Genomic DNA, 23765 nt, shown 5'->3' on the forward strand with positions numbered 1-23765 from the left:
CGGAATGACAAAGCTGTTCAACATGTAGCGATATTTCTCTACGGTAACAGAACAGGTTTCCGGTCCTGTCGAGGTAATGTTCTCATAGAAGAATGGACCTACGATAAATTTTATTCGGTATTAATTTGCATTTGTTAACACTCTATTTTCTATTACACAACGCCAAACATTCCCCTAGCGTTGACTTTTGGAACTAATTTTTTTTTCGCGGAATCCTTCGTCCCCCGTCTTGTTTAGTCTACCTACAAAATGTGGCGTCATTCTCGCAAATAGATCGCGCTACAGAACTCTGTGAGCACTGTCAGTTTAATTATGGCCACCCGGTATATTGCTTAGTCTGTATGCGTATTCATCCATGAAACTCTGCTAACGACAACTTACTAGTAGGAGATTTCGAAAGTTTTCCGCAGATTCTCACCGACAGAACTCTATTCCTATTTTATTTTAATATTTTTTTAACCTTCTATTTCTTTTGGAAGCCAAAAAATGACCCAAAGGAAGTGAAATCTCTCATGCATAGCTCGGTTTATCTGGGGCCACGCGCTGTCTCAATTATTAAGAGAAACATACAGAAGACTGCTAATGACAAACTATTAGTTTACATATTAGTTAATAAACCAGTATTTCTAACAAGTATCAAATACTGGTTTGAAAGCTCGAACTGTGCATTGTGTTAAGTTTTAATTAAAAAGTTCTATTAAAATTTTTTCCGTGTACGGATGCCTTATTAAGAGGGCTTAATAAGTCACCTGAAAGTGTCAGTTGAGTAAATAAGTGGTTTCCCGCAACGTGTCCTTCAGATGTAGCGTAACTCATAGATAGCATTATAGCAAAGCACACGATCGCTGTCTGCCTGATGTGATAACTGTATTCGACGAAGACTTTGTAAGGAAAACTGGCTCGGGTTCACGTTACTTATGGGAAAATCCATGGAAATCAACAATGCAGAGAGACCCTTCACCAGGATTCAAACGTCGGACGAACACCTAACATTCAAATGCCATCTCTCTTCTGTAGATAGGGCTGGAGCTCGTAGACAAATGCTGGATGTTTCTATTATTTAATATGTTTTAAAATATTTTCCTTCAGAAAAAAAAAATTAATGTTAGCGACATTCAAATATTTTCTCGGTTTATATTTCTGAGTTGGGAGTTTCTGCTTCATTCCTCATCAATTAGTTGCATATTTATTTACATTTAAAAGTGTTTCCTTTTATTGCTTCTTCTATGATATGAAATTGTTCTTTCTTAGATTACTCTGAAATATTCCTTCGAAGAATATACCTCGAATTTGTAAATTCGTCACAGCTCGTTTCATGTCAGGATACTTTTTTTTTTTTTTTTTTTTACTTTAATTGCACTTTACAAAAGGCTAATGGCAATGGTTCATCTTCATACGTAGGACAAGGAAAGAACTGTTATTCTGACTCGCTGTGGAGAGGTAATCCTTCTCTTAAGAGAAAAAAAAAATTGGATAGACATGTGCCCAGCTCATTTATTATTTGTACTTCTTTCATGTCATGGGTCTACTATGTCGATTGGATAAAATCTTCTATCAGAAGGAAACGTTTTGGTGAAAGCCTCTCCGGTTTCAAGTTATAACATCACGTATTACAAAGCGCAGAACGGGATTTTAATTATATCAAAGCAGACACATCAAAGCAAACTGCATCAAGTCTCAAAAAGGAGAGATCACTTCATGAAAGATTTTCTTTGGAAACTGATTCGTACTTAGATTTCATGGTTAGGAAATAACAAAATAGCCATATAGCCAGGATTTGAATCTGAGTCGAAAAACCGTGTTTAGCAATCTAATTCACTTGATTGTGGTGGTGGTGGGTTTTCTTAGCAGAAAATCTGAAAGACTATATGTGCCAAATATTATATGACCTCAAGGGTTATATGCTCGAAACGTATGGTAAATATATCCCCCTTCTCATTTAGTGGAAGATTTTAGAAACTAAAATATTGAAGTAACTTCCACTGGTTCAGAAATTTAAATTTGATAACCATTTTAATTCCACTCAGAGTAAGAGGCCGCTTGGACACTTCAGAAGTGGACTTTGCTGTGATGTCTGTGAGCTCATTGTCTTTTATTCTTTCATGTCCAGGAAGCCAGCAGTACCTGAATTTGGAAACCACAGCCTCTGAAGTTTAGATGTAATAGTAAAACTTTTGTAATTGTAAGATTCTTTGTATCAGAAAGATTTCCTGAATTTAGAGGATTAAAAGAGTTAATATATATTATAAACCTTTTACGGCATAACTTAAATATAAATCTAAGAGTGTGATATATTGCAGTTACTTCAGCAATAAATAAGGAGAAAATATCCTACATTCCTCTGCCCTCCACACGGTTTCTAGTCACAAAGGACGAATCTACATGTCCTGCAGTTTTTCAGCCATCGGTATCTATTTGAATTTATTGCTGTATACGTGCCTGTGCTCAAGAAAAAGTTGTCTATATGCTATCTAGTTAGTGGTTTTCTTATCAAGATCATGAAAAACATTTGGAAGCTGAATTTCTGAATTATTGTATGGTGGGATATAAAAAGACTTCTCTACTGGATTTTTCACATTAAACATAAAGTACTTTTGTGTGAGTAACTATGAATTAAATAAACCAATGCGCAGTCGTTTGATATTTTTGGCTCCTGAATGCAGACCTTGAATGTATTTATTAATTTGAAATGAAGGCATTTTTCGCAGATCCCTTGTAGAGTTGCTTTTAACCAGAAAACGCGGTGGCTTTGCTATATTTATAATGTGGTTAGTCCTCACAATCAAATTTGCCTTTACAATTGATTTTATCTTTTGTAGAAGAAGTACTTTCATTGGAACTTAAAAAATTATTTTGGGCCATAACTGAAAGAAATAATGGATTTGGAGCCTTCGGCCTCATCCATTACACAGCCCTACGCCAGATTTAAAATGCCCGCAGATTCTTGCGTCAGCGCTAACAGGGTCTATATGTATTCTGAAGCTCCACGGCCAGTTTTCCCGACAGCAGAAACTTCCGAAAACTTATTCCCAAACTAAGGAACTCTAAGTGCCTCCCGTTTCAGCCTGAAGCAGAAACTAAAGCAGTGTATTAGGGGCAGCACATTGCCCGGCAACTACCAGAACTCTCATTCCTAGTCTTACGGGTCACAACACATTGTCAACACGTAGGCATTTTCTCTCTATGAGACACTGGAAACAAAGGAATGTAACAACATATCATTCTAAACATCAGTCTCCGAAAAGGAAAATCACAGGAAAAGAAATAATGGGAAAGTAACGGATAAAGACAGAGGAATGAAAAGGAGGAGAGATCACTCTGATTCCGAGATCGTGACCCCGTCTCACCAAGAGAGTCATCCCCTAAAGGACAAGGTTACCTCGTATTTACAATGAGTTAGGCCTTGAGGGCCTTGTTCACATGGAAACTGGTGGGTTCCAATATTACAAATTTAATGGTTTTTATCCCTTTGGAAATATATAGATTACCTGGAACATGTGTTTCTCAGATGAATTCCAAATGGCTTGACGTCGAGATTCAAAGATGTAAAACAAAGCCCAATTTTGTTATGATTAACGTATTGACTAAATGTAGGTTTAAACTTTCAATTTAAAAACTAATTCTATTATATGCATAAAATTTCTCAATCAATAAAAAGCATGAGTATTACTTTTGCAACTCATCAAATTCAGGAACAATTTCTGGAACTCCTCTCTTTCGTAACGGAGATGTCCATTTAATCAAATTATTCATTATAATGGCAGATTGCTTTTATGAACTGGAGTTAGGTCTGTTTTGATCCACTTTATTTTAACTACTTGCTAAACTAAAGTTTGAAGTTATTTTAAGTATATGGTAAACTAAAATTTTTCTGGTAAAGTATTTTACTAGAAAAAGTCTTCCCAAGACAGATTGTACTTACTAACTTCCTCAGATGTATTCAAGGTTTCATGTATTTTTGTGACAGGTGTAGTTTCAGTCTTCTCATTTATCGCTTGCTTTCATTGCTTTTCGTCTTCATATTTTCCTTAGATTTTCCTTTTACTTGAAAAAGACTCACTGTTTCGTTGTGTGTAGCTTATTATATTATTTGGTCATGTCAAATTGAGTAACGAACTTTCCATTTTCCCTGAGATTACTTTGAAACAAAGAACTAATTTCTAGCAATAAAAGAAAACTAAAATAAATAGCTTCTAGAACATTTCAGTTAGGTCCAAGAGGCTAATACAAATTATAGGATGTACTCTGCCTTCTTACTTCAAAAATTAAGTTCATACTTTCTGAATCAGCAAATTATAACTTTATTTATATTTAAAATACATTTTGATCTAGTTTTAAATTTTTAAGCACCAACGCCTCATTTTTCAGAAAATGGCTGTATCAGCTTTGGTAATTACAAAACAGCAGCTATTGTGTGATCTACGATACTTTATTCCAACATGACTGCCTTAATATTTAACATGCTTAAGTGTATGACTGTAACATTAATTTACTGTCAGTGCCGATAACATACTTCAGGCAAGCTTTAAAATTTCGTGAGACCAATACAGTAGTATTCCAAATAAGATTTCCAGATTCTTATTGTAGGTAATTTATGATGATGTATAACTTCCTATTAAATAAGAGGCAGGTAGCTGAAATTTTATAAATTTGAACTCCTCTGATTATTATTACAAGGCATTCTCTTTTTTAGGAAATGTTTGGATGGTGTCATTGTTAGGTTGAACGACGCTAGGTAATGGATCAGTTTAAAACGTCTAACTAATTATAATAAATTTACGGCACTGTCACTTATAATGCTCTACTAAACGAATTAATTTTATTAAATTATTCTAGATAATGTGTGAGAAATCTACACCAGAATCGCTGAAACTGGATGGTTTATATTATCCACGCATTCCAGGGCAATTTAGGTAAGTACGCAGAAATTAATAATAATTTTAATTTTAATTATTTCTTATCGAGCTTATATATTTTATGCACCTATAATTATATTATATTAGCTATATGTTATTTTATATATAAAAAAATTCAAATTTGAATCATCATTTTGAATATTAATTATTTTCGAATGTTTTATTTTCTTATTTAACAAGATATATAAGAACCAATATTAATGTTTTGAAAAATCTTTTTCTTACATTTAGTTAAACTCTGGCTTTTGTTTCAGGATAAATGGACAAATGTCTAATATCCCGCAGTTTTCCGAAGATTTTCAGTGTTTGCCAGGTACACCAATGAATCCAATCAACAAATGCCAAGTTTGGTAGATATGTGAATTCTATGATATTGGAATTCAGGAAAGCTATAAAAAATGAAACTCATTATTTATTCATGTTTGCATGCAGTACGTGGTGCATGAATACCTGAAGCCTTAATTCCATTGTCAACAAAAAAATAAAACATTTAAATCCACTTAGTGCTTTGTATTCATACCTCTTTCTTTAAATTTAAACATGTGAAGGATAGTTTTCTCAACTAATTACAATTACATCTACTCCTCATTTGATAATAGTAAATCTTACTAAAGGAAAATTATAAGAATTATAAGGAAGAATAAAAGAAAAACGGACTTAAAGATAGATTAAACAGAGTTTATCTCTGTTTCCACTTTAAACGACTTCTAATGTCTCATTTAACAAGAGTTTATCTCTGTTTCCACTTCAAACGACTTTTCATTATAATCTATCGATGTAATTTAAGATGATGTTAAGGAGGCAGACATTCAAATGCTTTTCGATGTTAGAAATGCCTACACAAATTATATAATGCTTCAGTGCTGTTGCTTTTACAGCTGATGATGTTGCTGTTTTTGCTGTTGTACTCAAGGTTTCTCTTGTGTCTGCCAGTACCAAGTGCTTTTTACCAAACTAATAATTGTGTTTTGAAAGTCCCTTCGTCCTTAAACTAGAATGGTCAACTAAAGAACTTGAGTACAAGAGAACTGAAACACATAAAATCACATACACCTAGTAGACATAAAATCACATATACTTAGTACACATATATATTACGGTGTCATTTATAAGCCTGCTTTTTTTTTTTTTTTTTTTTTTTTACTGATATAGAGTCTTAGAAATTTTACTGGCGCAGGAAATATAAAAAATGTGCAGTGCTCTAGCCAGGATTCGAACTCCGCACATCCCGCTTGCTAGCCTTACGTGCTTTCATCACGAAGGCAGGCGGTAAGGACCATTGGGGAGGCGTTAGCACAATCACCAAATCATCGTGGTACCAATGGTTGCATCGAAACAGAAAGCATCAACAATACCCTTGCGGGAATTTGAGCTCTGGATCTCTCGACTGCTACCCGCCGCGTATTTCCAATTACAAAATACCAGTTGCAATGTAATGCGCAGTTATTGGAAAAGTTTAATGGTGTTGTGAGTTCTTTGCGTGATTAACATTTATGGGGAAGGGGCCTTCATTCATAACGGTGTCCGCCGATAACATCGCGGCAAAAACATCGTGGACGAAAACGTCGCGGAGAAAACAACGCAAGGTGAAAACGTCGTGCTACAAAACATCGTGGGAGAAAACATCGCAGTTCTAAAACATCGTGCACTGTAAAAAAAAATCTGTAAGGTTACTAAGAAAACTCATGGAAACTGGGATGCCATGGGTTATTTGAGTAACAGCAACAGGTGTTTTCTTTGTAACTTTACAAGAGTTTTGCCTGTAATGGTTACAGATCTTTTTCTTGTAATATCACAGCATATAGTTATGTAAGTAGAACATATTTTTCTTATGTAAAATCCCAAACGATATATCTGCAATGGTTACAGATTATTTGCATGTAATATTACATCAAATAATTATGTAAAAATAACATGTTTTTCTCATGCAAGATCTCAACAGATATATCTGTAACCGTTACAGGTTATTTGCTTGTATTATTACAGCAAGTTATTATGTGATTAGAAGATACTTTTCTTACGCAAAATTCCAATGGTTGTATCTGTAAAGGTTTCAGATTATTTCCTTCTAATATCTCATTAAGTAATTATATGTGTGTAGAATATATTTTTCATAGATGAAATACTAAAGGATATGTCTATAAAAGTAATAGATTTTTGTATAAAATGATGCTTATTATAATAAAATACATTGAAATCAATATGTTTTGAGTAAAACAATATCTGTTATGTATATATATCATTTTGATTAATAATCGATTTGAGTTTAACTTGATAATTAAGTTCGAATTGATATGCTACTCCTTACATTAAATTACGTGTATATCCTTTATATAAAATAATGAAATGGAATCTGGAATTTATATTTGGCCTGTAAAATAGATGAGAAAAAAAAACAGTATGCTTTATTTGCATGTTTGAGTGTCAGTTATTAAGTTATGTTCTAGAACTTTCTTTTTAGTAATTTTAGTTAAAATAGACACATGTTCCTTTAGATTTAACTTATATGAGTAAACGTGTTGCATGTTGATATGATCATTATATTACAATAAAAGACATTTTGTGAAATATTTCTATGAAGAACTCAGAACAGCTGTTCTTTATGTTTCAAAAATACGAGGGCTATCCAGAAAGTAGATTACGTTTTGGAATAAAAAAATAAACAAAGTATAGGAAACAAATTTTATTATATACAGATGAAAGCCACACACAAATACTACTTTTCTACATAGTCACCATACAAATTAAGGCATTTATCGTAGCGATGTACGAGCTTGGAAATTCCTTCGTCGAAAAATTCGGCCGCCTGCGCCTTCAACCACTTCGTTACCTCTTCTTGCCTTCCATCTTGCACAAAACTTGTGGTAACCAAGCTTTTCGCTGATGATTTCGTGCAACAAACTTCGCGAAATTTGTGGAAAACTCAAAGAAAGTTCCGTTATTGTGAAATTTCGATTTTCACGGACTTTAGCATCGACTTTTTCGAGAAGTTCGGCGGTCACTATGCTGGGTCTCCCACTTCGATCTTCGTCGTGAACATTGGTTCGGCCATTTTGAAATCTTATGACCCACTGACGCACTCCACCTTCAGTGATAATGTTGTCCCCATACACTTCACGAAGCTGCCGATAGATTTCTATCGGTTTACAGTTTTTTGCAGTCAGAAACCTTATTACTGAGCGCACCTCGCAGCTCGCGGGATTTTCAATTAACGCAGACATTTCAAACCGTCACAGTATCTGAACGGAGCACAGCACGAACCTCTCACTAGCACGGCTAGATGCAGACTGAGCTGCGCAACGCTCTGACCCCAAGATGGCCGCGCTAGCCCCGCCCCTAGCGGACACAGACGGAAACGTAATCTACTTCCTGGATGGCCCTCGTATTATATTCTCTCCTTCTAAAAAATGACATTTTCAGTAAATTAAAGAATTCAACATAGCAATGAACTTTATTTTGTTACTACAAGGAATTCAAAATTTTGTTTATAAGCTTGAATTACAACGTCCTACTAACCTTTTTATTCTTATTTGCACTCAGTGTTTGACAACAGTCTGCTATTGTTTGAAGTAATAGATGGCAACTGCATAACGTTTTTACCCTACCTTCAAATAATTTCCTTTGAATTAACAGATAGAAGTCTTTCATTAAAAACCTAATATCATGCTTTTTGAATAAGCATAAAACTTCACCAACTGACCTTAATTTTTAAAGCCTTGCTTCCATTAAAATTCTTGATGCTTAATACAATTATGCCTTTAACAAATTTGTTTCAAAAATTAATACTTCAGTTTAACTTAAAATTTAATGCATTTTAATTTTACCTATAATTTTTTACAAACGTGATATGTAATAAAACTTTAAGCTTAATAGTTACCATTTAGAAAGTGATACTAAAAAGTATTCTTAGTTATTATAAATTTCGAGATTTGCATACAAAATTGTGAAATATACATGTGACAACAGAAAACAAACTTTATGCTCTCTCTCTCTATATATATTACAGCATGTTAATTATGAAGTTTATTGAATTCATAATTTTATTGTGAAACATTATGAAGCAAATAATATGCTAATTAAAATACAGAAGTAAAAATAATTTATTACTTAATTCATAAACTTTACATAAAACCTTAAAAAAAGAATTAATTAAAAAATAACACAATATAACATTTCATAAAAATTCGTTTCGACTGCTTGGAAAAAATGAATGGTTTTTCCCCTTCTTTGTAAACCATGTCTCCTAAATAAAGAAAAAAACATTTCTTTTAAAATCATAATCATGCTCTTAAAAAGCTTATAAAAATTATTTTAATAGATGTTTTAAACATGTGCTCATATAACACTTTTAATCATATTTCTTTATAATATCTTAAGTAATCAGGAACAGCTTAAATACTTTAAAAAATTGCATTACAGTGAACCGTCTCATTACTACAAGCTACCTCAGTCAATCACTTTTTAAATTTAACCAGCATTCCTCATAAAATAACTAATTAGTAAACATAACTTCTCTAAGATGCCCAATATCATTAAAGATCAAAATCTTCAGGAATCACGCATAGCTAGCTTAGAGAAGGTTCATTGTACAAAAACAGCCAATATGCAAATCTTTTTATAAATGAAGCCACCATAGTTATTAAATATAATATACAGTATACTTATATTCAGAATTCAGAACTTGAATAATTTTCTCGAACTGTTTTAGCATTCGAAAAATATTATATTTATTACCTTAAATTTCTAAAACAATATTACATATTGGTCCAAATGAATCACTGGGACTCGGACAACATTTTCCCCCAAGCTTTCTTTTAGCAACAGGATTCTGAAATTGTTTTAATGATTTAGGTAATGTTTGTCTCTCTTAAGGCGCTCACAAAACAAGTTACCCTAAATTTTTCGTCAAATTAGTCGGTATTCTCGACACAGCAATTATAGGACTTCAACAGCGAAACTTTGTAACTGAAGAAGAAATTATGGCTGTTTATAGAATTAAAGAGAAAGTATTATCACATAAAACGAAGCAACTTAAACAACTTACATTGAAAGAAATGTTTAATAAAGTAAACAAATAAATATTAAGTTTTTTTTTTTTTTTTTTTTGTAAATTTTGATACCCTTTAGATCATAATTGTTCTTTATTTCATAAATTACGGTTTCATATTTTTAATTTTAAAATTTCTGCATGCCATCTTACCAGATTTAAACTGATGATCTGTAATCCGGAATCGCCGAAGTCCCGACGAGTCCGGATTAACGACTTTTGACTGTACTAACAAAACCAAACATCATATTCCCATTCTGCACAGTATAAAAATTCTTCTGCAAAACTGCAAAAATTACCAACACTTTGGCTTATTTGATAACTTTCAAATTCACTCCTTTGTTTGCATTTAGAATTTATAACTTTAATTTTCCACAGAAATTTGTTTTTGATTTTAAAAAATTTCACTGACATAATTTCATTCACTTCAGCATATATTAATAGATGCAGAAGGTTTTTGTACCTTACATAATTTTAAATCTTATGTAACCTAACGTAATTAATAACAAAATCAAAACGTAGATCAGAAACTGTATAAAATTTAATAAATAATTTCTACTAGTGTCACACGAAATGCTATGAAATTAATCAATAAAATGAGATAAAATATATAGAATTAATATTGCACATGTGTGAAGCTGGAAGTTTTACATTAAATACTTTTTTTAATTAAGTATTTTTAAAAATGACCCTTTAGAGCATGGGACCTTTCGTAATTAGAACTTGCAAATCCACTTCGCTAGTCTTTCATAACATTGCTTTTCTTTTATTAACAAGAAATATTGCATTCAGTTATTTAATTTAAGATTTCCAAAAATAATGCTACTGAAAGGCATGAATACTTACTTAAATTTGAAATTAATTTAGTTGACTTAAAATAATATTTAAAAAAATAAATCTTCATATATACGTCTAACAATCAGACCTTATTAATTTTGTTTTATTTGAACAATATCTGAATTCTGCATTAGTTTGGACTATTAAATCATTGGACAATTAAATACCAAGCTATAAGAGAACTAATGTAGTTTACAAATGCACTGAATTTTATTTCCTGCATTAACTTTCAAAGAAAGTAAAATTTTCTGCATATTTGCATCATTTGGATTGATAGAATATGGCAAAGCATGCAAAGGCTATCAGTCTAAAGGGAAGTATATATTCATGGACGGCTTTGTAAGGAAAAGTAACTTGCATTTCCATTTATTCATGTGTGAGTATATATATATATATATTTACAGCTGTTAATCCTAAAATCAATGCTTCATTAAAAATTTATTATTATTTTATTTTTAATACTAACATATAGATACAGAATTGTGTTAAATTCCAATACACAATCATAATTTATTTAAAAAAAACTTATTTTATGATTTATATATTATATTACATGAATAAGAGAAACATTTGTCAAGAAATATATTAAACTTGTATTAGCAGATTCATGCTATCCTAGTAACAAGACTATCATACTTCAAAACTGTATTAAAATTGGGCAAAATAAAATCAACCTAAATTCTACATTAAATGTTTAAAAACTTATAAGTATGCAATGGTAGTTATATATACAATATAATAAATTTTGTAACTTATAAAATATTAATGGAATATTTTTGGAAATAATGTACAAAATTTTAGTTTTCTTTTATAACTAGTTTAACGATTTTTTAGAAAAATATTTTAGGTCATTTCCATCTTTTCCCTGTTGATATTGGTATATTAAAATATATGGAATAATTAAGTTGCATCTAGTTAGTAAACCAAAACATTACGAAAAGTATGATGCGACATATTTTTAATCAATATAATTACTTCATTTTAGAATTATAACATATTCGTAAGAAATTAATACCATTGAAAAAATAATATTATTACACTAAAGAATAAACGAGATTCTCGACCGCATTGTTCAAGTTTTTGTAATTTTACTTCATAACACACTCGTATATAAACATATTATACTGAATTATAAACCAAGTATAATTAATTAGGTAATCCTAGAAAAAGAATAAACTAAACCTAGTAAGCAAAAAAAATATATATACATTACATTCAGAATTCTAAATGTTTACATAAACTTTTCTCGCAAGGCCTGCCGGGAAAAAGATGTCAAACGTTCTTTGGTCAGACGATTGCAAACGAACGCTAACATGATTAATTTTGTTTTCAACAACCACATTACCGTTTCTATTAAATACCACAACAGTGATTAAATTTTAGAATAATTAGTTATAAATAATAATACGGGCAATTTAAGGCGTAATTTATCGGATGCGCAATGACAAAATACTACTATTAGATCTGCATTTGGAATAAATATTCTGCACTCTTTCAACTCATTACGAACACTGATATTAATTAATCGCAAAGCTTAAACGTTTAAACACTTACTCACTACATATAACAGTGCAAAGTGCATGAGAATAATCTGCATAAAATGAACAAAAAATATTTCAAACGTAATTATAAACATTTTCTTACTTACCTGCGCTATACAACCAACATGCATTCAGCTATGTTTTTTTTTGCAACTAGCTTTCAAACACTTTTCTTCTGATTGGCTGATTTCCAGTCAGTCACGTGATTCTTCCGCGCGGCTACTGAAACATTATCTGTAATGTTACAGGCAAATTAGCTGTACCAGCCACAGTTTGCTTTCAACCTGTTGCCATTACAGGAAATTCTTGTGTAACTTTTTGATTTCTGTAACTTTACAAAACTTTTGCCTGTAAAGAGCGAACTTTTTTTTACAGTGTGGTACAAAACATCGTCGTAGAAAATAAAGCGGTTCAAAAGCATCGCAGTTTAAAAACATCGTCGTCGAAAATATCGTGGTAAAAAATAAAGTATCTACAAATCATCGCATGACGATAACATCGCAGACATGCTTTTTTCAGGTTTTAATAACTGTAAATGGATATTCCCATAATGATTTGTGAGCGCAAGGTGTAAAGAAGGATAAATTTTATTTTCACATATTTTATTAACTAATAAATTTTTGCTGAAAACGTAAGAAGGAAACTAAAGCATAGAAAATTAAATGTAACTTATAGATTATACTTTTCATGAAATATTACCAGTAAAAACTTTATAAAAATGATTTATTAATGGCCTTTGTTAGTTAACTATGTCGGTTTAAAATTCTATTAAGTGCTATAAGTTGCATTAATTTTTTATGCTTAAGTTTCCTTTTTATTTTCTCAGCAAAAATTTATTAATTAAAAAAAATATGAAAGTAAAAATTATCGTTCTTTCCATTTTGCGCTCACAAATCATTATGGGAATATCCATTTACACTTATTAAAGCATGCCTGAAAAAAGCCTGTCTGCGATGTTATCGTCATGCGATGATTTGTAGATACTTTATTTTTTACCACGATATTTTCAACGACGATGTTTTTAAACTGCGATGTTTTTGAACCGCTTTATTTTCGACGACGATGTTTTGTACCACGATGTTTTAGAACTGCGATGTTTTCTCTTTGCGATGTTTTCTCCCACGATGTTTTGTAGCACGACGTTTTCGCCTTGCGTTGTTTTCTCCGCGACATTTTCGTCTGCGATGTTTTTGCCGCGATGTTTTCGGCTGTAACCATTCATAACATGCATTTGACAGGACAATATTTACTTACAATCTACAGTTCTAACAAGTAAACAGATATAAATTTAAAAACATAATATTCATTTAGCTTGCTACGTAATATAAATAAGCCTTGTTCATGACGTCCCCTTTTGTGATATGTTGAGTGTCGCAGAGAGGCTAAGCTCGCCTGTTAGGATAAAATGCGAATGCGATTTGTTCAGCAGATCACGACACATTCCTCTAAAAGATTTGAGTGCTTCTTTCAATTACTTATCAAATTCATATGCAAATATTTCTTCAAATAAAACTAATTGATTAAGAATAATTTCACTAAGACAAAGGGTGGACTGTATTCACTTATTTATTTCACATAACACTTTGAAATAAATGAAATGCCGTCCACGTGACGACACAGAACTGTAGCAATAAAAAAAAGAATAGAACACATAAATCACATATTTGAAAAGTATCCGTTACCATAGCAACCATAATTGAATCATGAGGCAGTAGCGCCATTTGCAAAGACACACTAGAAATTTGTTTAGTAACAAAAAGTACCAAACACAGCCCCAGGCCTTGAAGGCCCAGCCTCCTAAGGGTTCAAAAGAGACAAATAGTTAAAGCATACATAATAACATTAACAAAAAATTAATTGAAAATATAACTAAAATTAAAGTTCAATAATATAATTAATTGTAATAAATTAAAGTCAATAGTTCATAGTTTATATTAGTAATTATTCGGAATAAGACACAATTTAGTAACAGCTGGTTTGAAATCACCAGCGGCTGTATGAACTGTAGCCACTCGAACTTTTTTATCGCTGCCTGGATGAATTAAGGCAATTCTTCCAATTTTCCATTAGTTTGGAGGCAGTTGTTCGTTTTTAATCAAAACTAAGTCACCACATTTTAGATTTAGAGACGCTTGAAATCACTTAACACGTTGTTGAAAGGTTTTTAAATACTCTGCACACCATCGTTTCCAAAAATGTTGCATAGTCTGTTGAACTAACCAGCGTTTAAATCTTGAAGATTTCATATCATTCAAGTCAAATTCAGGAATGGCAAGCAAAGAGGCTCCAATCAGAAAATGACCTTGAGTCAATGCACTAAAGGCGTTTGGATCACTAGACATCGCACATATAGGACGGGAATTCATACATGCTTCCTTTTGTGTAAGCACTGTTAAAAATTCTTCGCAAGTTAGAAGTGTGGATCCTAATACTCGTTTAAGATGAAATTTCATGGACTTCACATTAGATTACCACAAGCCACCGAAAGTGAGAAGATGTTGGAGGATTAAATAGCCATGTTATATCTTCTGAGGTAATTCTGAGGAAGTTACATACTTCATTGCTTATCTCGATGCGAGCTGCGTTTTTATAAATCTCCTTCAGTTCCTTACTAGCAACTTTGAAGTTAGTTGCACAGTCACTCGGAATTTCAGATGGTTTGCTTCATCGGGCGATAAATCTTTTTAGAGCTGCTAAAAACGTTGAAGTTGATAGATCACTGACTAACTCCAAGTGTACAGCTTTTGTTGAGAAACACACAAAAATGGATACATTACACTTGAAAGTTTTAGCTCTTCTCCCAACTTGGGACTTAATTTTATATGGACGAGCATAATCAACACCGGGGACTGCACAAGGTCTAGATGGTTCAACTCTGGGAGAGGGTAAATCACCCATTATCTGGGTCACAGTCTTGCCTCGATTTCTAATACAAGGAATACATCTGTGAATTACGAGGGTCGGAACTTTAATAGTGGCAACACAGCTGAAAAAACGGTACGCAACAAAACCAAAGAATATCGCGTATACCACACGTAAACTACATACCTACCTTACCTCTCAGCAAAAAGACTCGTCCTGCCTACGTCACGCGCATGCGGAGTGACGCGAAGAACGAATCCTTGTATTAGCTCGCGGTCTAAAGCATGGAGGTAGGAAGTAAGATGGAGTCGCCCTAAACAAGTTTCTCCGTACCCTGGTCTGAAGCACCGGCAAACCCTACGTGGTGACCAAAACATTGGGTCATTTACCATTGAGTTCTATGGGATTTGACGCGTTCGGATGTAAATGTTTTGTAATTACGTCGTAAATATACATATAAATGTATATATTATCTTTTTCTACAACACTTCAGAGTCCTAAGTATATGAAAACAACATATTTTTAAACAACATTTCATTCTGAACGGAATTAAATGCTATACTTTTCACAGGACAGTTTTCTCAGAATGGTTTAATTTGAATGAAATATTTTCACAAGTTTTCGTTAATTACATTAGAAAAAAAATTAAGGTAATTCGATTTGATTCGGTTAAGGTACAAAAATTAAGATCAAAGTTTATTGTATTATTAATATTAAAATTATGCATTATTACTTTTCTATTTATAGAGCTTCTTCCTAAAATACTTTTTTAAATATGGCACGATTTTTTGGCTTCTGAGGCATCTTTTAAATCGAAAAATGTAACTCAATTTATAATTAATGCTCTATTCAGTTCATTTTAAATTAGAGAATTATTAGGAATTAGCGAAATACTTTAAATAGTACTTGACTTTCTCTGAACATTTCTGGAAGGGAATAAAGTAAGTTTTTTTTTTTTTTTTTTTTTAAAGTATTATTTAAAACTTGTAACTGAGTTATTATAAAATGTAAGGGGAATAATTATTTTAATTATACTTATCAGATTTTTTTATCCTTCATTTCAACAATACATATTCCAAAACTCTTTATTACTTTCTTAAGTGCGCGTCACAAAGCATTTGCTTTACAATACCTTTTCACAGATTGCTTTCCAATACGAACAATTCTTGCTTAAATAGTTTTATAACGTATTTGTCAACAGGATTTCAATTTATGTTTACAATTCAATATTAAGATTATTATATATTTAGATAACATTTATAATCATTATAAATTAGATACATTTAATCATTAGATTTCTTTACAGTACTTTCACAGTTGTTTATAAGTGAATAAATTCTTCATTTCAAATACATTTATAAATAATTTAATGAATATTTAAGTATTTTGTCAAAGGCAGATACATGCTTTTTGCAAGCACATGCAATACCCATACATATTTCCTATTTATCATTTCCGGCATGTGCAAATCTTTAATTTCTGTGCATTCACTATATTTTTCGTGTAAAGTAATTTACACTAATTTAGCATACACCCGAAAGTTTTACATAAAAAATATATATGAAAATAATTTGAATGAAAATTATAAGTATTATTTTTAATACCCACTCAAAGGTCAGTTTTTCTTCAAAATTCCTCCACGATGGCATCTCTCTCTTTAGGCAGATAGCCCTTGCATGCGTTACTGTATTTAATAAAAACTTAATCTGACCTATGTGCCTAATTACAAATATTTTAACATACATAATTTTATATTTACATTTAGCCATCAAGTTTCAAACTTTTCAAATCTTCTAGAAAATAAATTTTGGCAGATCTCTTTTAGCAATATTCTTAAAATCTATATTTTTGTAGTGCAACAGCTTAGAATTTTATAAAACAACTTCATAATCAAAATCGCTGTTGTTAGTTATCGAAAAATAACCAAGATGTGATTTTTGCGTAAATGTCAGTAAACTATACAAATTGTGTCCCTTTTTCGATTTCTATGGAACTGTCGTGTGTCGAAATACTATCAGAATCTTGTCAAGTGAGCTTCTGAATGTAAACAAAGAACACCCCCTCTGGTGACCCAAGCTTCAAAGCAGTGCTTCACTTCTAGCGCGGAATGGCCCCTCCTCCCTTTCCTACTTCCATGGTCTAAAGTAAGTGTTGTCAGGATGTTTTCAAAACAAGAACAACGGTGTTGGATAAAAATTGAATGTGCCAGAGGTCGTACAGCACGACAGTGTCATCAAGGGCTTCAAGAGGCTTGCGGGGAATCTGCATTGCCTTACAGAACCGTAGCAAGATGGGTGAAAGCATTGAATGAAGAACGCCGAAACGTGGCAGACATGCTGCGGCCAGGTCGTCCGAGTGTCAGCGATGCAGACGTGCAAAGCTGTTGCCGCACTAATGGACAGTGATCACCGCCAAACGATTCGTCAGCTGGCCAGACAAACAGGATTAGCGCATACGACTGTGCTGCACATTCTGAAGGAACGCCTGTCCATGAGAAAAATTGCTTCACGATGGGTTCCACATCAGTTGACGGAAACGCAGAAGTGGCTACGATACGGTGCTGCCCGAACCCACCTGGAGCGCTATGAGCGCGAAGGAGATGCTTTTTTACGCCGTATCATTACGCTGGATGAGACTTGGGCCCGATCGTACCAGCCAGAACTGAAACGCCAATCAAACGAATGGCGTCATCACGGGTCACCACGACGTTTGAAATTTCGTCAGCCCAGCAATGTGAAAGTTATGGTGATTCTCGTATACGACTGTGATGGTGTCATCCTAACGCATACCGTTCCCCCACAGCAGACCATCACTGCGCAGTATTACTGCTCATTTTTGGAGCACAATCTCCGACTAGCTTTGAGAAAAAAGCGACGACACTTTCTGCAGAACGCTTCTCTCATTTTGCATGACAATGCTCGGCCGCATGCGGCACAAGCTGTGACTGATTTGTTCAAGCGATGGGGCTGGGAAGTGCTTTACCATCCACCATACTCCCCAGATCTAAGCCCTTGTGACTAAATTCCTAAGATGAAGGAACCACTTCGTGGCACTCGCTTCCAATATGTTCCTGAGATTCTTGCGGCAGTAGACCGGTCCATTCAAACTATCAACAAAACAGGCGCTGCTACAAGTATTTTGCGACTTTTACATCGTTGGAAACGGGTTGTACACAATGCTGGCGACTATATTGAAGGACTGTAAAACATGGTGACATGAATCACTTTTGTATTCCTTGTAAATAAATAGTTGCCACTATTAAAGTTCCAACCCTCGTATCTTTCTCACTGCGCTTCTCACCGAAAGAACCCAAAACCGCATTCGTAAAGTTCTTATAAATAACTCTTGACTAGAATGTAAATAATGGACATGGTTATGAATTACGATAAGATTAGTGACATGCCCTTGCTCTGGAAGCAAAATAGGATGTTTATTATTTTCAGGAATGTTTGCATTTTTTAAGCGACCACCTACTCGAACGACTCCTTCTTCATCAAGGAAGGGAGTTGATTGTATTACTCGACTGCTCATACTTTATAATTCTCTCAATGTTTTTAAACAAGAGAGTTCTTGAGGAAAATAAGATTCTTGGACATTTTTTATCACTGTTTTTGTAGCTAATCTAAGCCTAACCGGTTGTCAAAAAAACTCTCAAACGATCTTCGGATGAGTTTCGACAGTTGCAAATGAATCTTAGGCATAAAACAACTATACGACGTAATTTTGTCCAAGATGAATAGCATTTAAAAATGTCATTTTCCTTTACTTTACAAAGTACAGAAATGCACGCTTTACTCTCTTCTCTACGAACTCCTTCATAATCTACATCAGCACAAAGATGTTCGCTGTTAGGACATGTTTCGAAATCTTGTGAATATAACCAAGTAGGTCCCATGAATCATCGCTCACAATTCAGAAATTCGGCTGAAAACATTCCTCTTGTACCTGAATCAGCTGGGTTCAGCTTTCCATTGATAAGGCTCCACCTTACATTAGGAATTGTATTCTGTATTTTTGCAATGCGGTTTGCAACAAAGGGAATCCAACGGTATGGTTCTGTAGAAATCCAGGACAGTACAACAGTTGAATCTGTCCAGGACAAAAATTACGTACAGGAAACTCTAAATGTTCTAGCACTAATTTAAGTAAATTCACTAACAAAATCTGTGGCACATAACTCTAATCGTAGTAGTGATTGCCCCCTTCAGAGAAGCAACTCTCGTTTTTGATGTTAAGAGCGAGAATTTGATGTCTAAATTACGTGAAACTGAACGCAAATAAATTGCTGCACAGTAGCCTTTTTCGGAGGCATCACAAAATTAACAAATATTAAAATAATTTACGTCAGGAATCAAAACAAATCTCGGTATTTTTAATTGTTGACTAAGATATAAATCATTTCGGAAACTCTTCCATTTGCTAGCAGTTTCATCACCAACAGGCTCATTCCAAGATAAATGGAGCTTCCACATGTCTTGTATCAAGATTTTGACATAAATAATACAAGGAGCAACCCAACCCACTTGGTCACATATTTTCGCTAAATCAGAAAGGATATCTCTTTTAATGTATTTAAACTTTTCTCCAGAAATGGACACAGAAACGTTAAAGTAGTCTTCACGTGAGTTCCAATTAATTCATAACAGTTTGATTGAGCTATCGTCTTGAATTTTCATAGCCTCAGAATCATTTCTCAACTCCATGGATATATTCTCTAACACTGGCACAGTGGCGTAGCTAGGGGCGGGGGGCAAGGGGGGACATCTGTCCCCGGGCGCAGCATTTAAGGGGCGCCAAATGGATGTTATGAAATTTTTGTATAAATTATTTTCATTTTTAAATGCAATATAAAATAAATTTAAAAAATTCGCATACTTAGTCCATCGCCCCATCATAATAAGGATATCTTTTTCCTACATTTTTTTTTTTTTTTTTTTTTTTTTTTGTCGTGTGATTAGCAAAGATTGAATAGAAAAGTTAGGTTTTCCACAGGGTTAGTCTTTTAAGTCCTGGGTTTTCGATTTAAAAGTAAGGTCAATCAAAGTCATCCTTCCCCACAAAGCAAACGGCAAGAAAATACTTCTAAGGTTATTTGATACTTTTAAGTCGTAAAGCTTTTGTCCTTTTACAGCTTTGAATAACCCTCCGTATCCGGTCCTATTTTCCCTGTAGCTATCAAGTTTAGCGTCGCGATTCTTTGAAAGTGGAGACACTAAAATAGCACAAGCCCTTTCATTTTGAACCAAATATTTAAAATCACAATGATTAAGAGAATTAAGTATTCCAAAAAAGAAAAAAAAGTAAGTTAGATTTTTAATTTTAACATTTATTAATTATTACACAAATATTGCAAAAGAGAGGGGAAGAAGATAAGTCAATTAAACGTATACAAAATATTATTTTATTTTATTTTATTTTATTATTATTATTATTATTTTATAATACGAAGAAAAAGCCAACTTCGATGCGTTAAGTACAGTGAATTTTACGCTATTAGTCATCTAGTAATTTAAATCCTCTGTTTAAAATTACTTAAGGGAGCAGATGTTAAATATACGGTGTGCGGAAAAAATGTCACCCGGAAAAAAGGGAAACGGAAAGAATGTCTCCGGAAAATAAGGAACGGAAAAAATGTCACCCGGAAAATAAGAAACGGAAAAAAAGGAACTCTAAAATCTCGTTAATCTTAGTTGGGGAAACCGGCCAAATTCTAATTTAACCGACAGGGTTATAGCGGATTCTCTTGAGGGAGGTTTTAAGGGTAAGACGTTGAGCTGGCTGCAGCCGAGCAAGGTCATTTCGATGGGATGTTTTTCCAACTCGCCTGCGGGAAAATCGTATGTTCTCCCCCGCGTTTGCTTCATGGAGTTAGGAAAGGAAGGAGGGGCCAGTCGGCACTAGAAGTGAAGCACTACTTTGAAGCTTGGGTGACTAGATGGGGTGTTCTTTGTTTACATTCAGAAGCTCGCTTGACACGGTTCTGATAGTATTTCGACACACGACAGTTCCATACAAATCGAAAAAGGGACACTTTCGCATGAAAGAAACATTCATAGTGTGATAGATAGTAGCAATTTGTATAGTTTAGTGACATTTACGCAAAAATCACATCTTGGTTATGTTTCGATAACTAGCAACAGCGCGATTTTGATTATGAATTTGTTTTATAAAATTTTAAGCTGTTGAACTACAAAAATATAGATTTTAAGAAAAATGTTATGCTTAAAGAATGAAAAATACCTTACGGTACATTTAAAACTGTATACGTCATTCGATACCCTTGATAGAGTATTCGCTACTTTTATTTTATTTTCCAAACGCCAACATGTTTTAAATAAAACAATTTTTTTTCACATCCATATATTATTGTTGCATATTATTTCAAAAAGCATGTATCTGCCTTTGACAAAATACATAAATATTCATTAAATTATTTATAAATGTATTTGAAATGAAGAATTTATTCACTTATAAACAACTGTGAAAGTACTGTGAAGAAATCTAATGATTAAATGTATCTAATTTATAATGATTATAAATGTTATCTAAATATATAATAATCTTAATACTGAATTGTAAACATAAATTGAAATCCTGTTGACAAATACGTTATAAAACTATTTAAGCAAGAATTGTTCGTATTGGAAAGCAATCTGTGAAAAGGTATTGTAAAGCAAATGCTTTGTGATGCGCACTTAAGAAAGTAATAAAGAGTTTTGGAATATGTATTGTTGAAATGAAGGATAAAAAAATCTGATAAGTATAATTAAAATAATTATTCCCCTTACATTTTATAATAACTCAGTTACAAGTTTTAAATAATACTTTAAAAAAAAAAAAAAAAAAAACTTACTTTATTCCCTTCCAGAAATGTTCAGAGAAAGTCAAGTACTATTTAAAGTATTTCGCTAATTCCTAATAATTCTCTAATTTAAAATGAACTGAATAGAGCATTAATTATAAATTGAGTTACATTTTTCGATTTAAAAGATGCCTCAGAAGCCAAAAAATCGTGCCATATTTAAAAAAGTATTTTAGGAAGAAGCTCTATAAATAGAAAAGTAATAATGCATAATTTTAATATTAATAATACAATAAACTTTGATCTTAATTTTTGTACCTTAACCGAATCAAATCGAATTACCTTAATTTTTTTTCTAATGTAATTAACGAAAACTTGTGAATATATTTCATTCAAATTAAACCATTCTGAGAAAACTGTCCTGTGAAAAGTATAGCATTTAATTCCGTTCAGAATGAAATGTTGTTTAAAAATATGTTGTTTTCATATACTTAGGACTCTGAAGTGTTGTAGAAAAAGATAATATATACATTTATATGTATATTTACGACGTAATTACAAAACATTTACATCCGAACGCGTCAGATCCCATTGAACTCAATGGTAAATGACCCAATGTTTTGGTCACCACGTAGGGATTGCCGGTGCTTCAGAGCAGGGTACGGGAGAAACTTGTTTAGAGCAACTCCATCTTACTTCCTACCTCCATGGTTTTGCTTCATCCGTTTCATTTAGAAAATTTAGGAAATCGACCCACATCACCCGAAAGGAAAGAATTCATGGGTAGCAAATGTTTCTTCTCTGTTATATCAATGATTGCCGCCCTTGAAACTAAATTTCATCCATCCCTAACTGGAAGTTAACAGCTTGTGTCACATTAAAGTGTTGATAAATGACGAATTGTCAGTAAAGACGTCACGCGAAAGCTTGCTTGTTTGCAGGACTAAATAGCTTAATAATGTGATAAGCTGTAAAAATTTAAACAGAACTATTGGCGTAGTATAGTCTGTTATATTTTATTACGGTTTAACGAATCTAGCAATAATATTATATTATGCATTCCTTTATTATTTAATCTATCCGTAATAAGAAATATAATTTTCTAAACACTAACGATTTATCATCAGTTAATTTATAAAACGATACATATTTTTTAGAGTCAATTTCTTTTTCACTTTAACGGTTTATCATTCTTTTTTTTTTTTTCCTTCCCCTTCTCTCTCTCTCTCTTTTTTTTTTTTTTTTTTTTTTTTCTCCTAGAGGACTATTCTTTTCGTTTTGCGATTTTACGTTGAATCCCTATAAATGGCGAATCATTTTTCAAACTGTCGCCACCAAATGTTGGAGACCTGAATTATATTTGAAGAAATTAAATAATGAAAAATCTGCATAAATATATGTGTATTTTTCGCATTGTGATAAAACAACAGTACATAGAACCATCGAATTATGAATGACGTAATCCTCCTGCGAATATGGGCATCTGGAAGCCCAAATTTGAAATTTGTTTTATTATCAGTCTCATATTTTGTTAAACTTTAATGAATTTTTGATTAACAAACTCAACGATTTAAAAGTGAGGAATGGCAACACTATACGAAAAAAAATTATCTCCAGCGCGCGGAACTGTGTATCGGAAATTTTAAAGATATGCTCATTTTAAAAAAATTAATTTTCTAACATGATTATTTAATTTTACTGTACCCAAATTGTGTTTCTGAAGAATAAGAACATTATTAAACCTTCAAATTCACCTTTTT

General features: G+C 32.7%; 1 protein-coding gene and 1 long non-coding RNA gene across 2 annotated transcripts; one reads left to right on the forward strand and one right to left on the reverse strand.

Annotated features, from left to right (window-relative positions):
- The first annotated feature begins 4689 nt into the window (after positions 1–4689).
- On the forward strand, positions 4690–5378 carry LOC118191466 (endothelin-converting enzyme 1-like). Its single transcript, XM_085814251.1, has 3 exons — positions 4690–4735; positions 4837–4913; positions 5171–5378. Exons 2-3 carry the CDS (start codon positions 4840–4842, stop codon positions 5268–5270), a joined length of 174 nt encoding a protein of 57 aa, XP_085670377.1. The 5' UTR covers positions 4690–4735; positions 4837–4839; the 3' UTR covers positions 5271–5378.
- Positions 5379–8998: 3620 nt separating this feature from the next.
- On the reverse strand, positions 8999–12553 carry LOC146997574 (uncharacterized). Its single transcript, XR_015040495.1, has 2 exons — positions 12449–12553; positions 8999–9159 (listed from the first exon to the last, which is right to left on the reverse strand). It is a non-coding gene; the product is annotated as an uncharacterized LOC146997574 (long non-coding RNA).
- Between the last annotated feature and the right edge of the window lie 11212 nt (positions 12554–23765).

Source organism: Stegodyphus dumicola, chromosome 4, assembly GCF_044657685.1.
Source record: "Stegodyphus dumicola isolate Sdum_Otavi_A_Nest chromosome 4, ASM4465768v1".
Taxonomy (NCBI): Eukaryota; Metazoa; Arthropoda; class Arachnida; order Araneae; family Eresidae; genus Stegodyphus; species Stegodyphus dumicola.

Excerpts from the sequence above, each read along its gene's own strand:
- LOC118191466 (XM_085814251.1), top strand. The coding sequence starts at position 4,840 with ATGTGTGAGAAATCTACACCAGAATCGCTGAAACTGGATGGTTTATAT. Across the intron at positions 4,914-5,170 it reads CGCATTCCAGGGCAATTTAG|GATAAATGGACAAATGTCTA; the intron begins GTAAGTACGCAG and ends CTTTTGTTTCAG.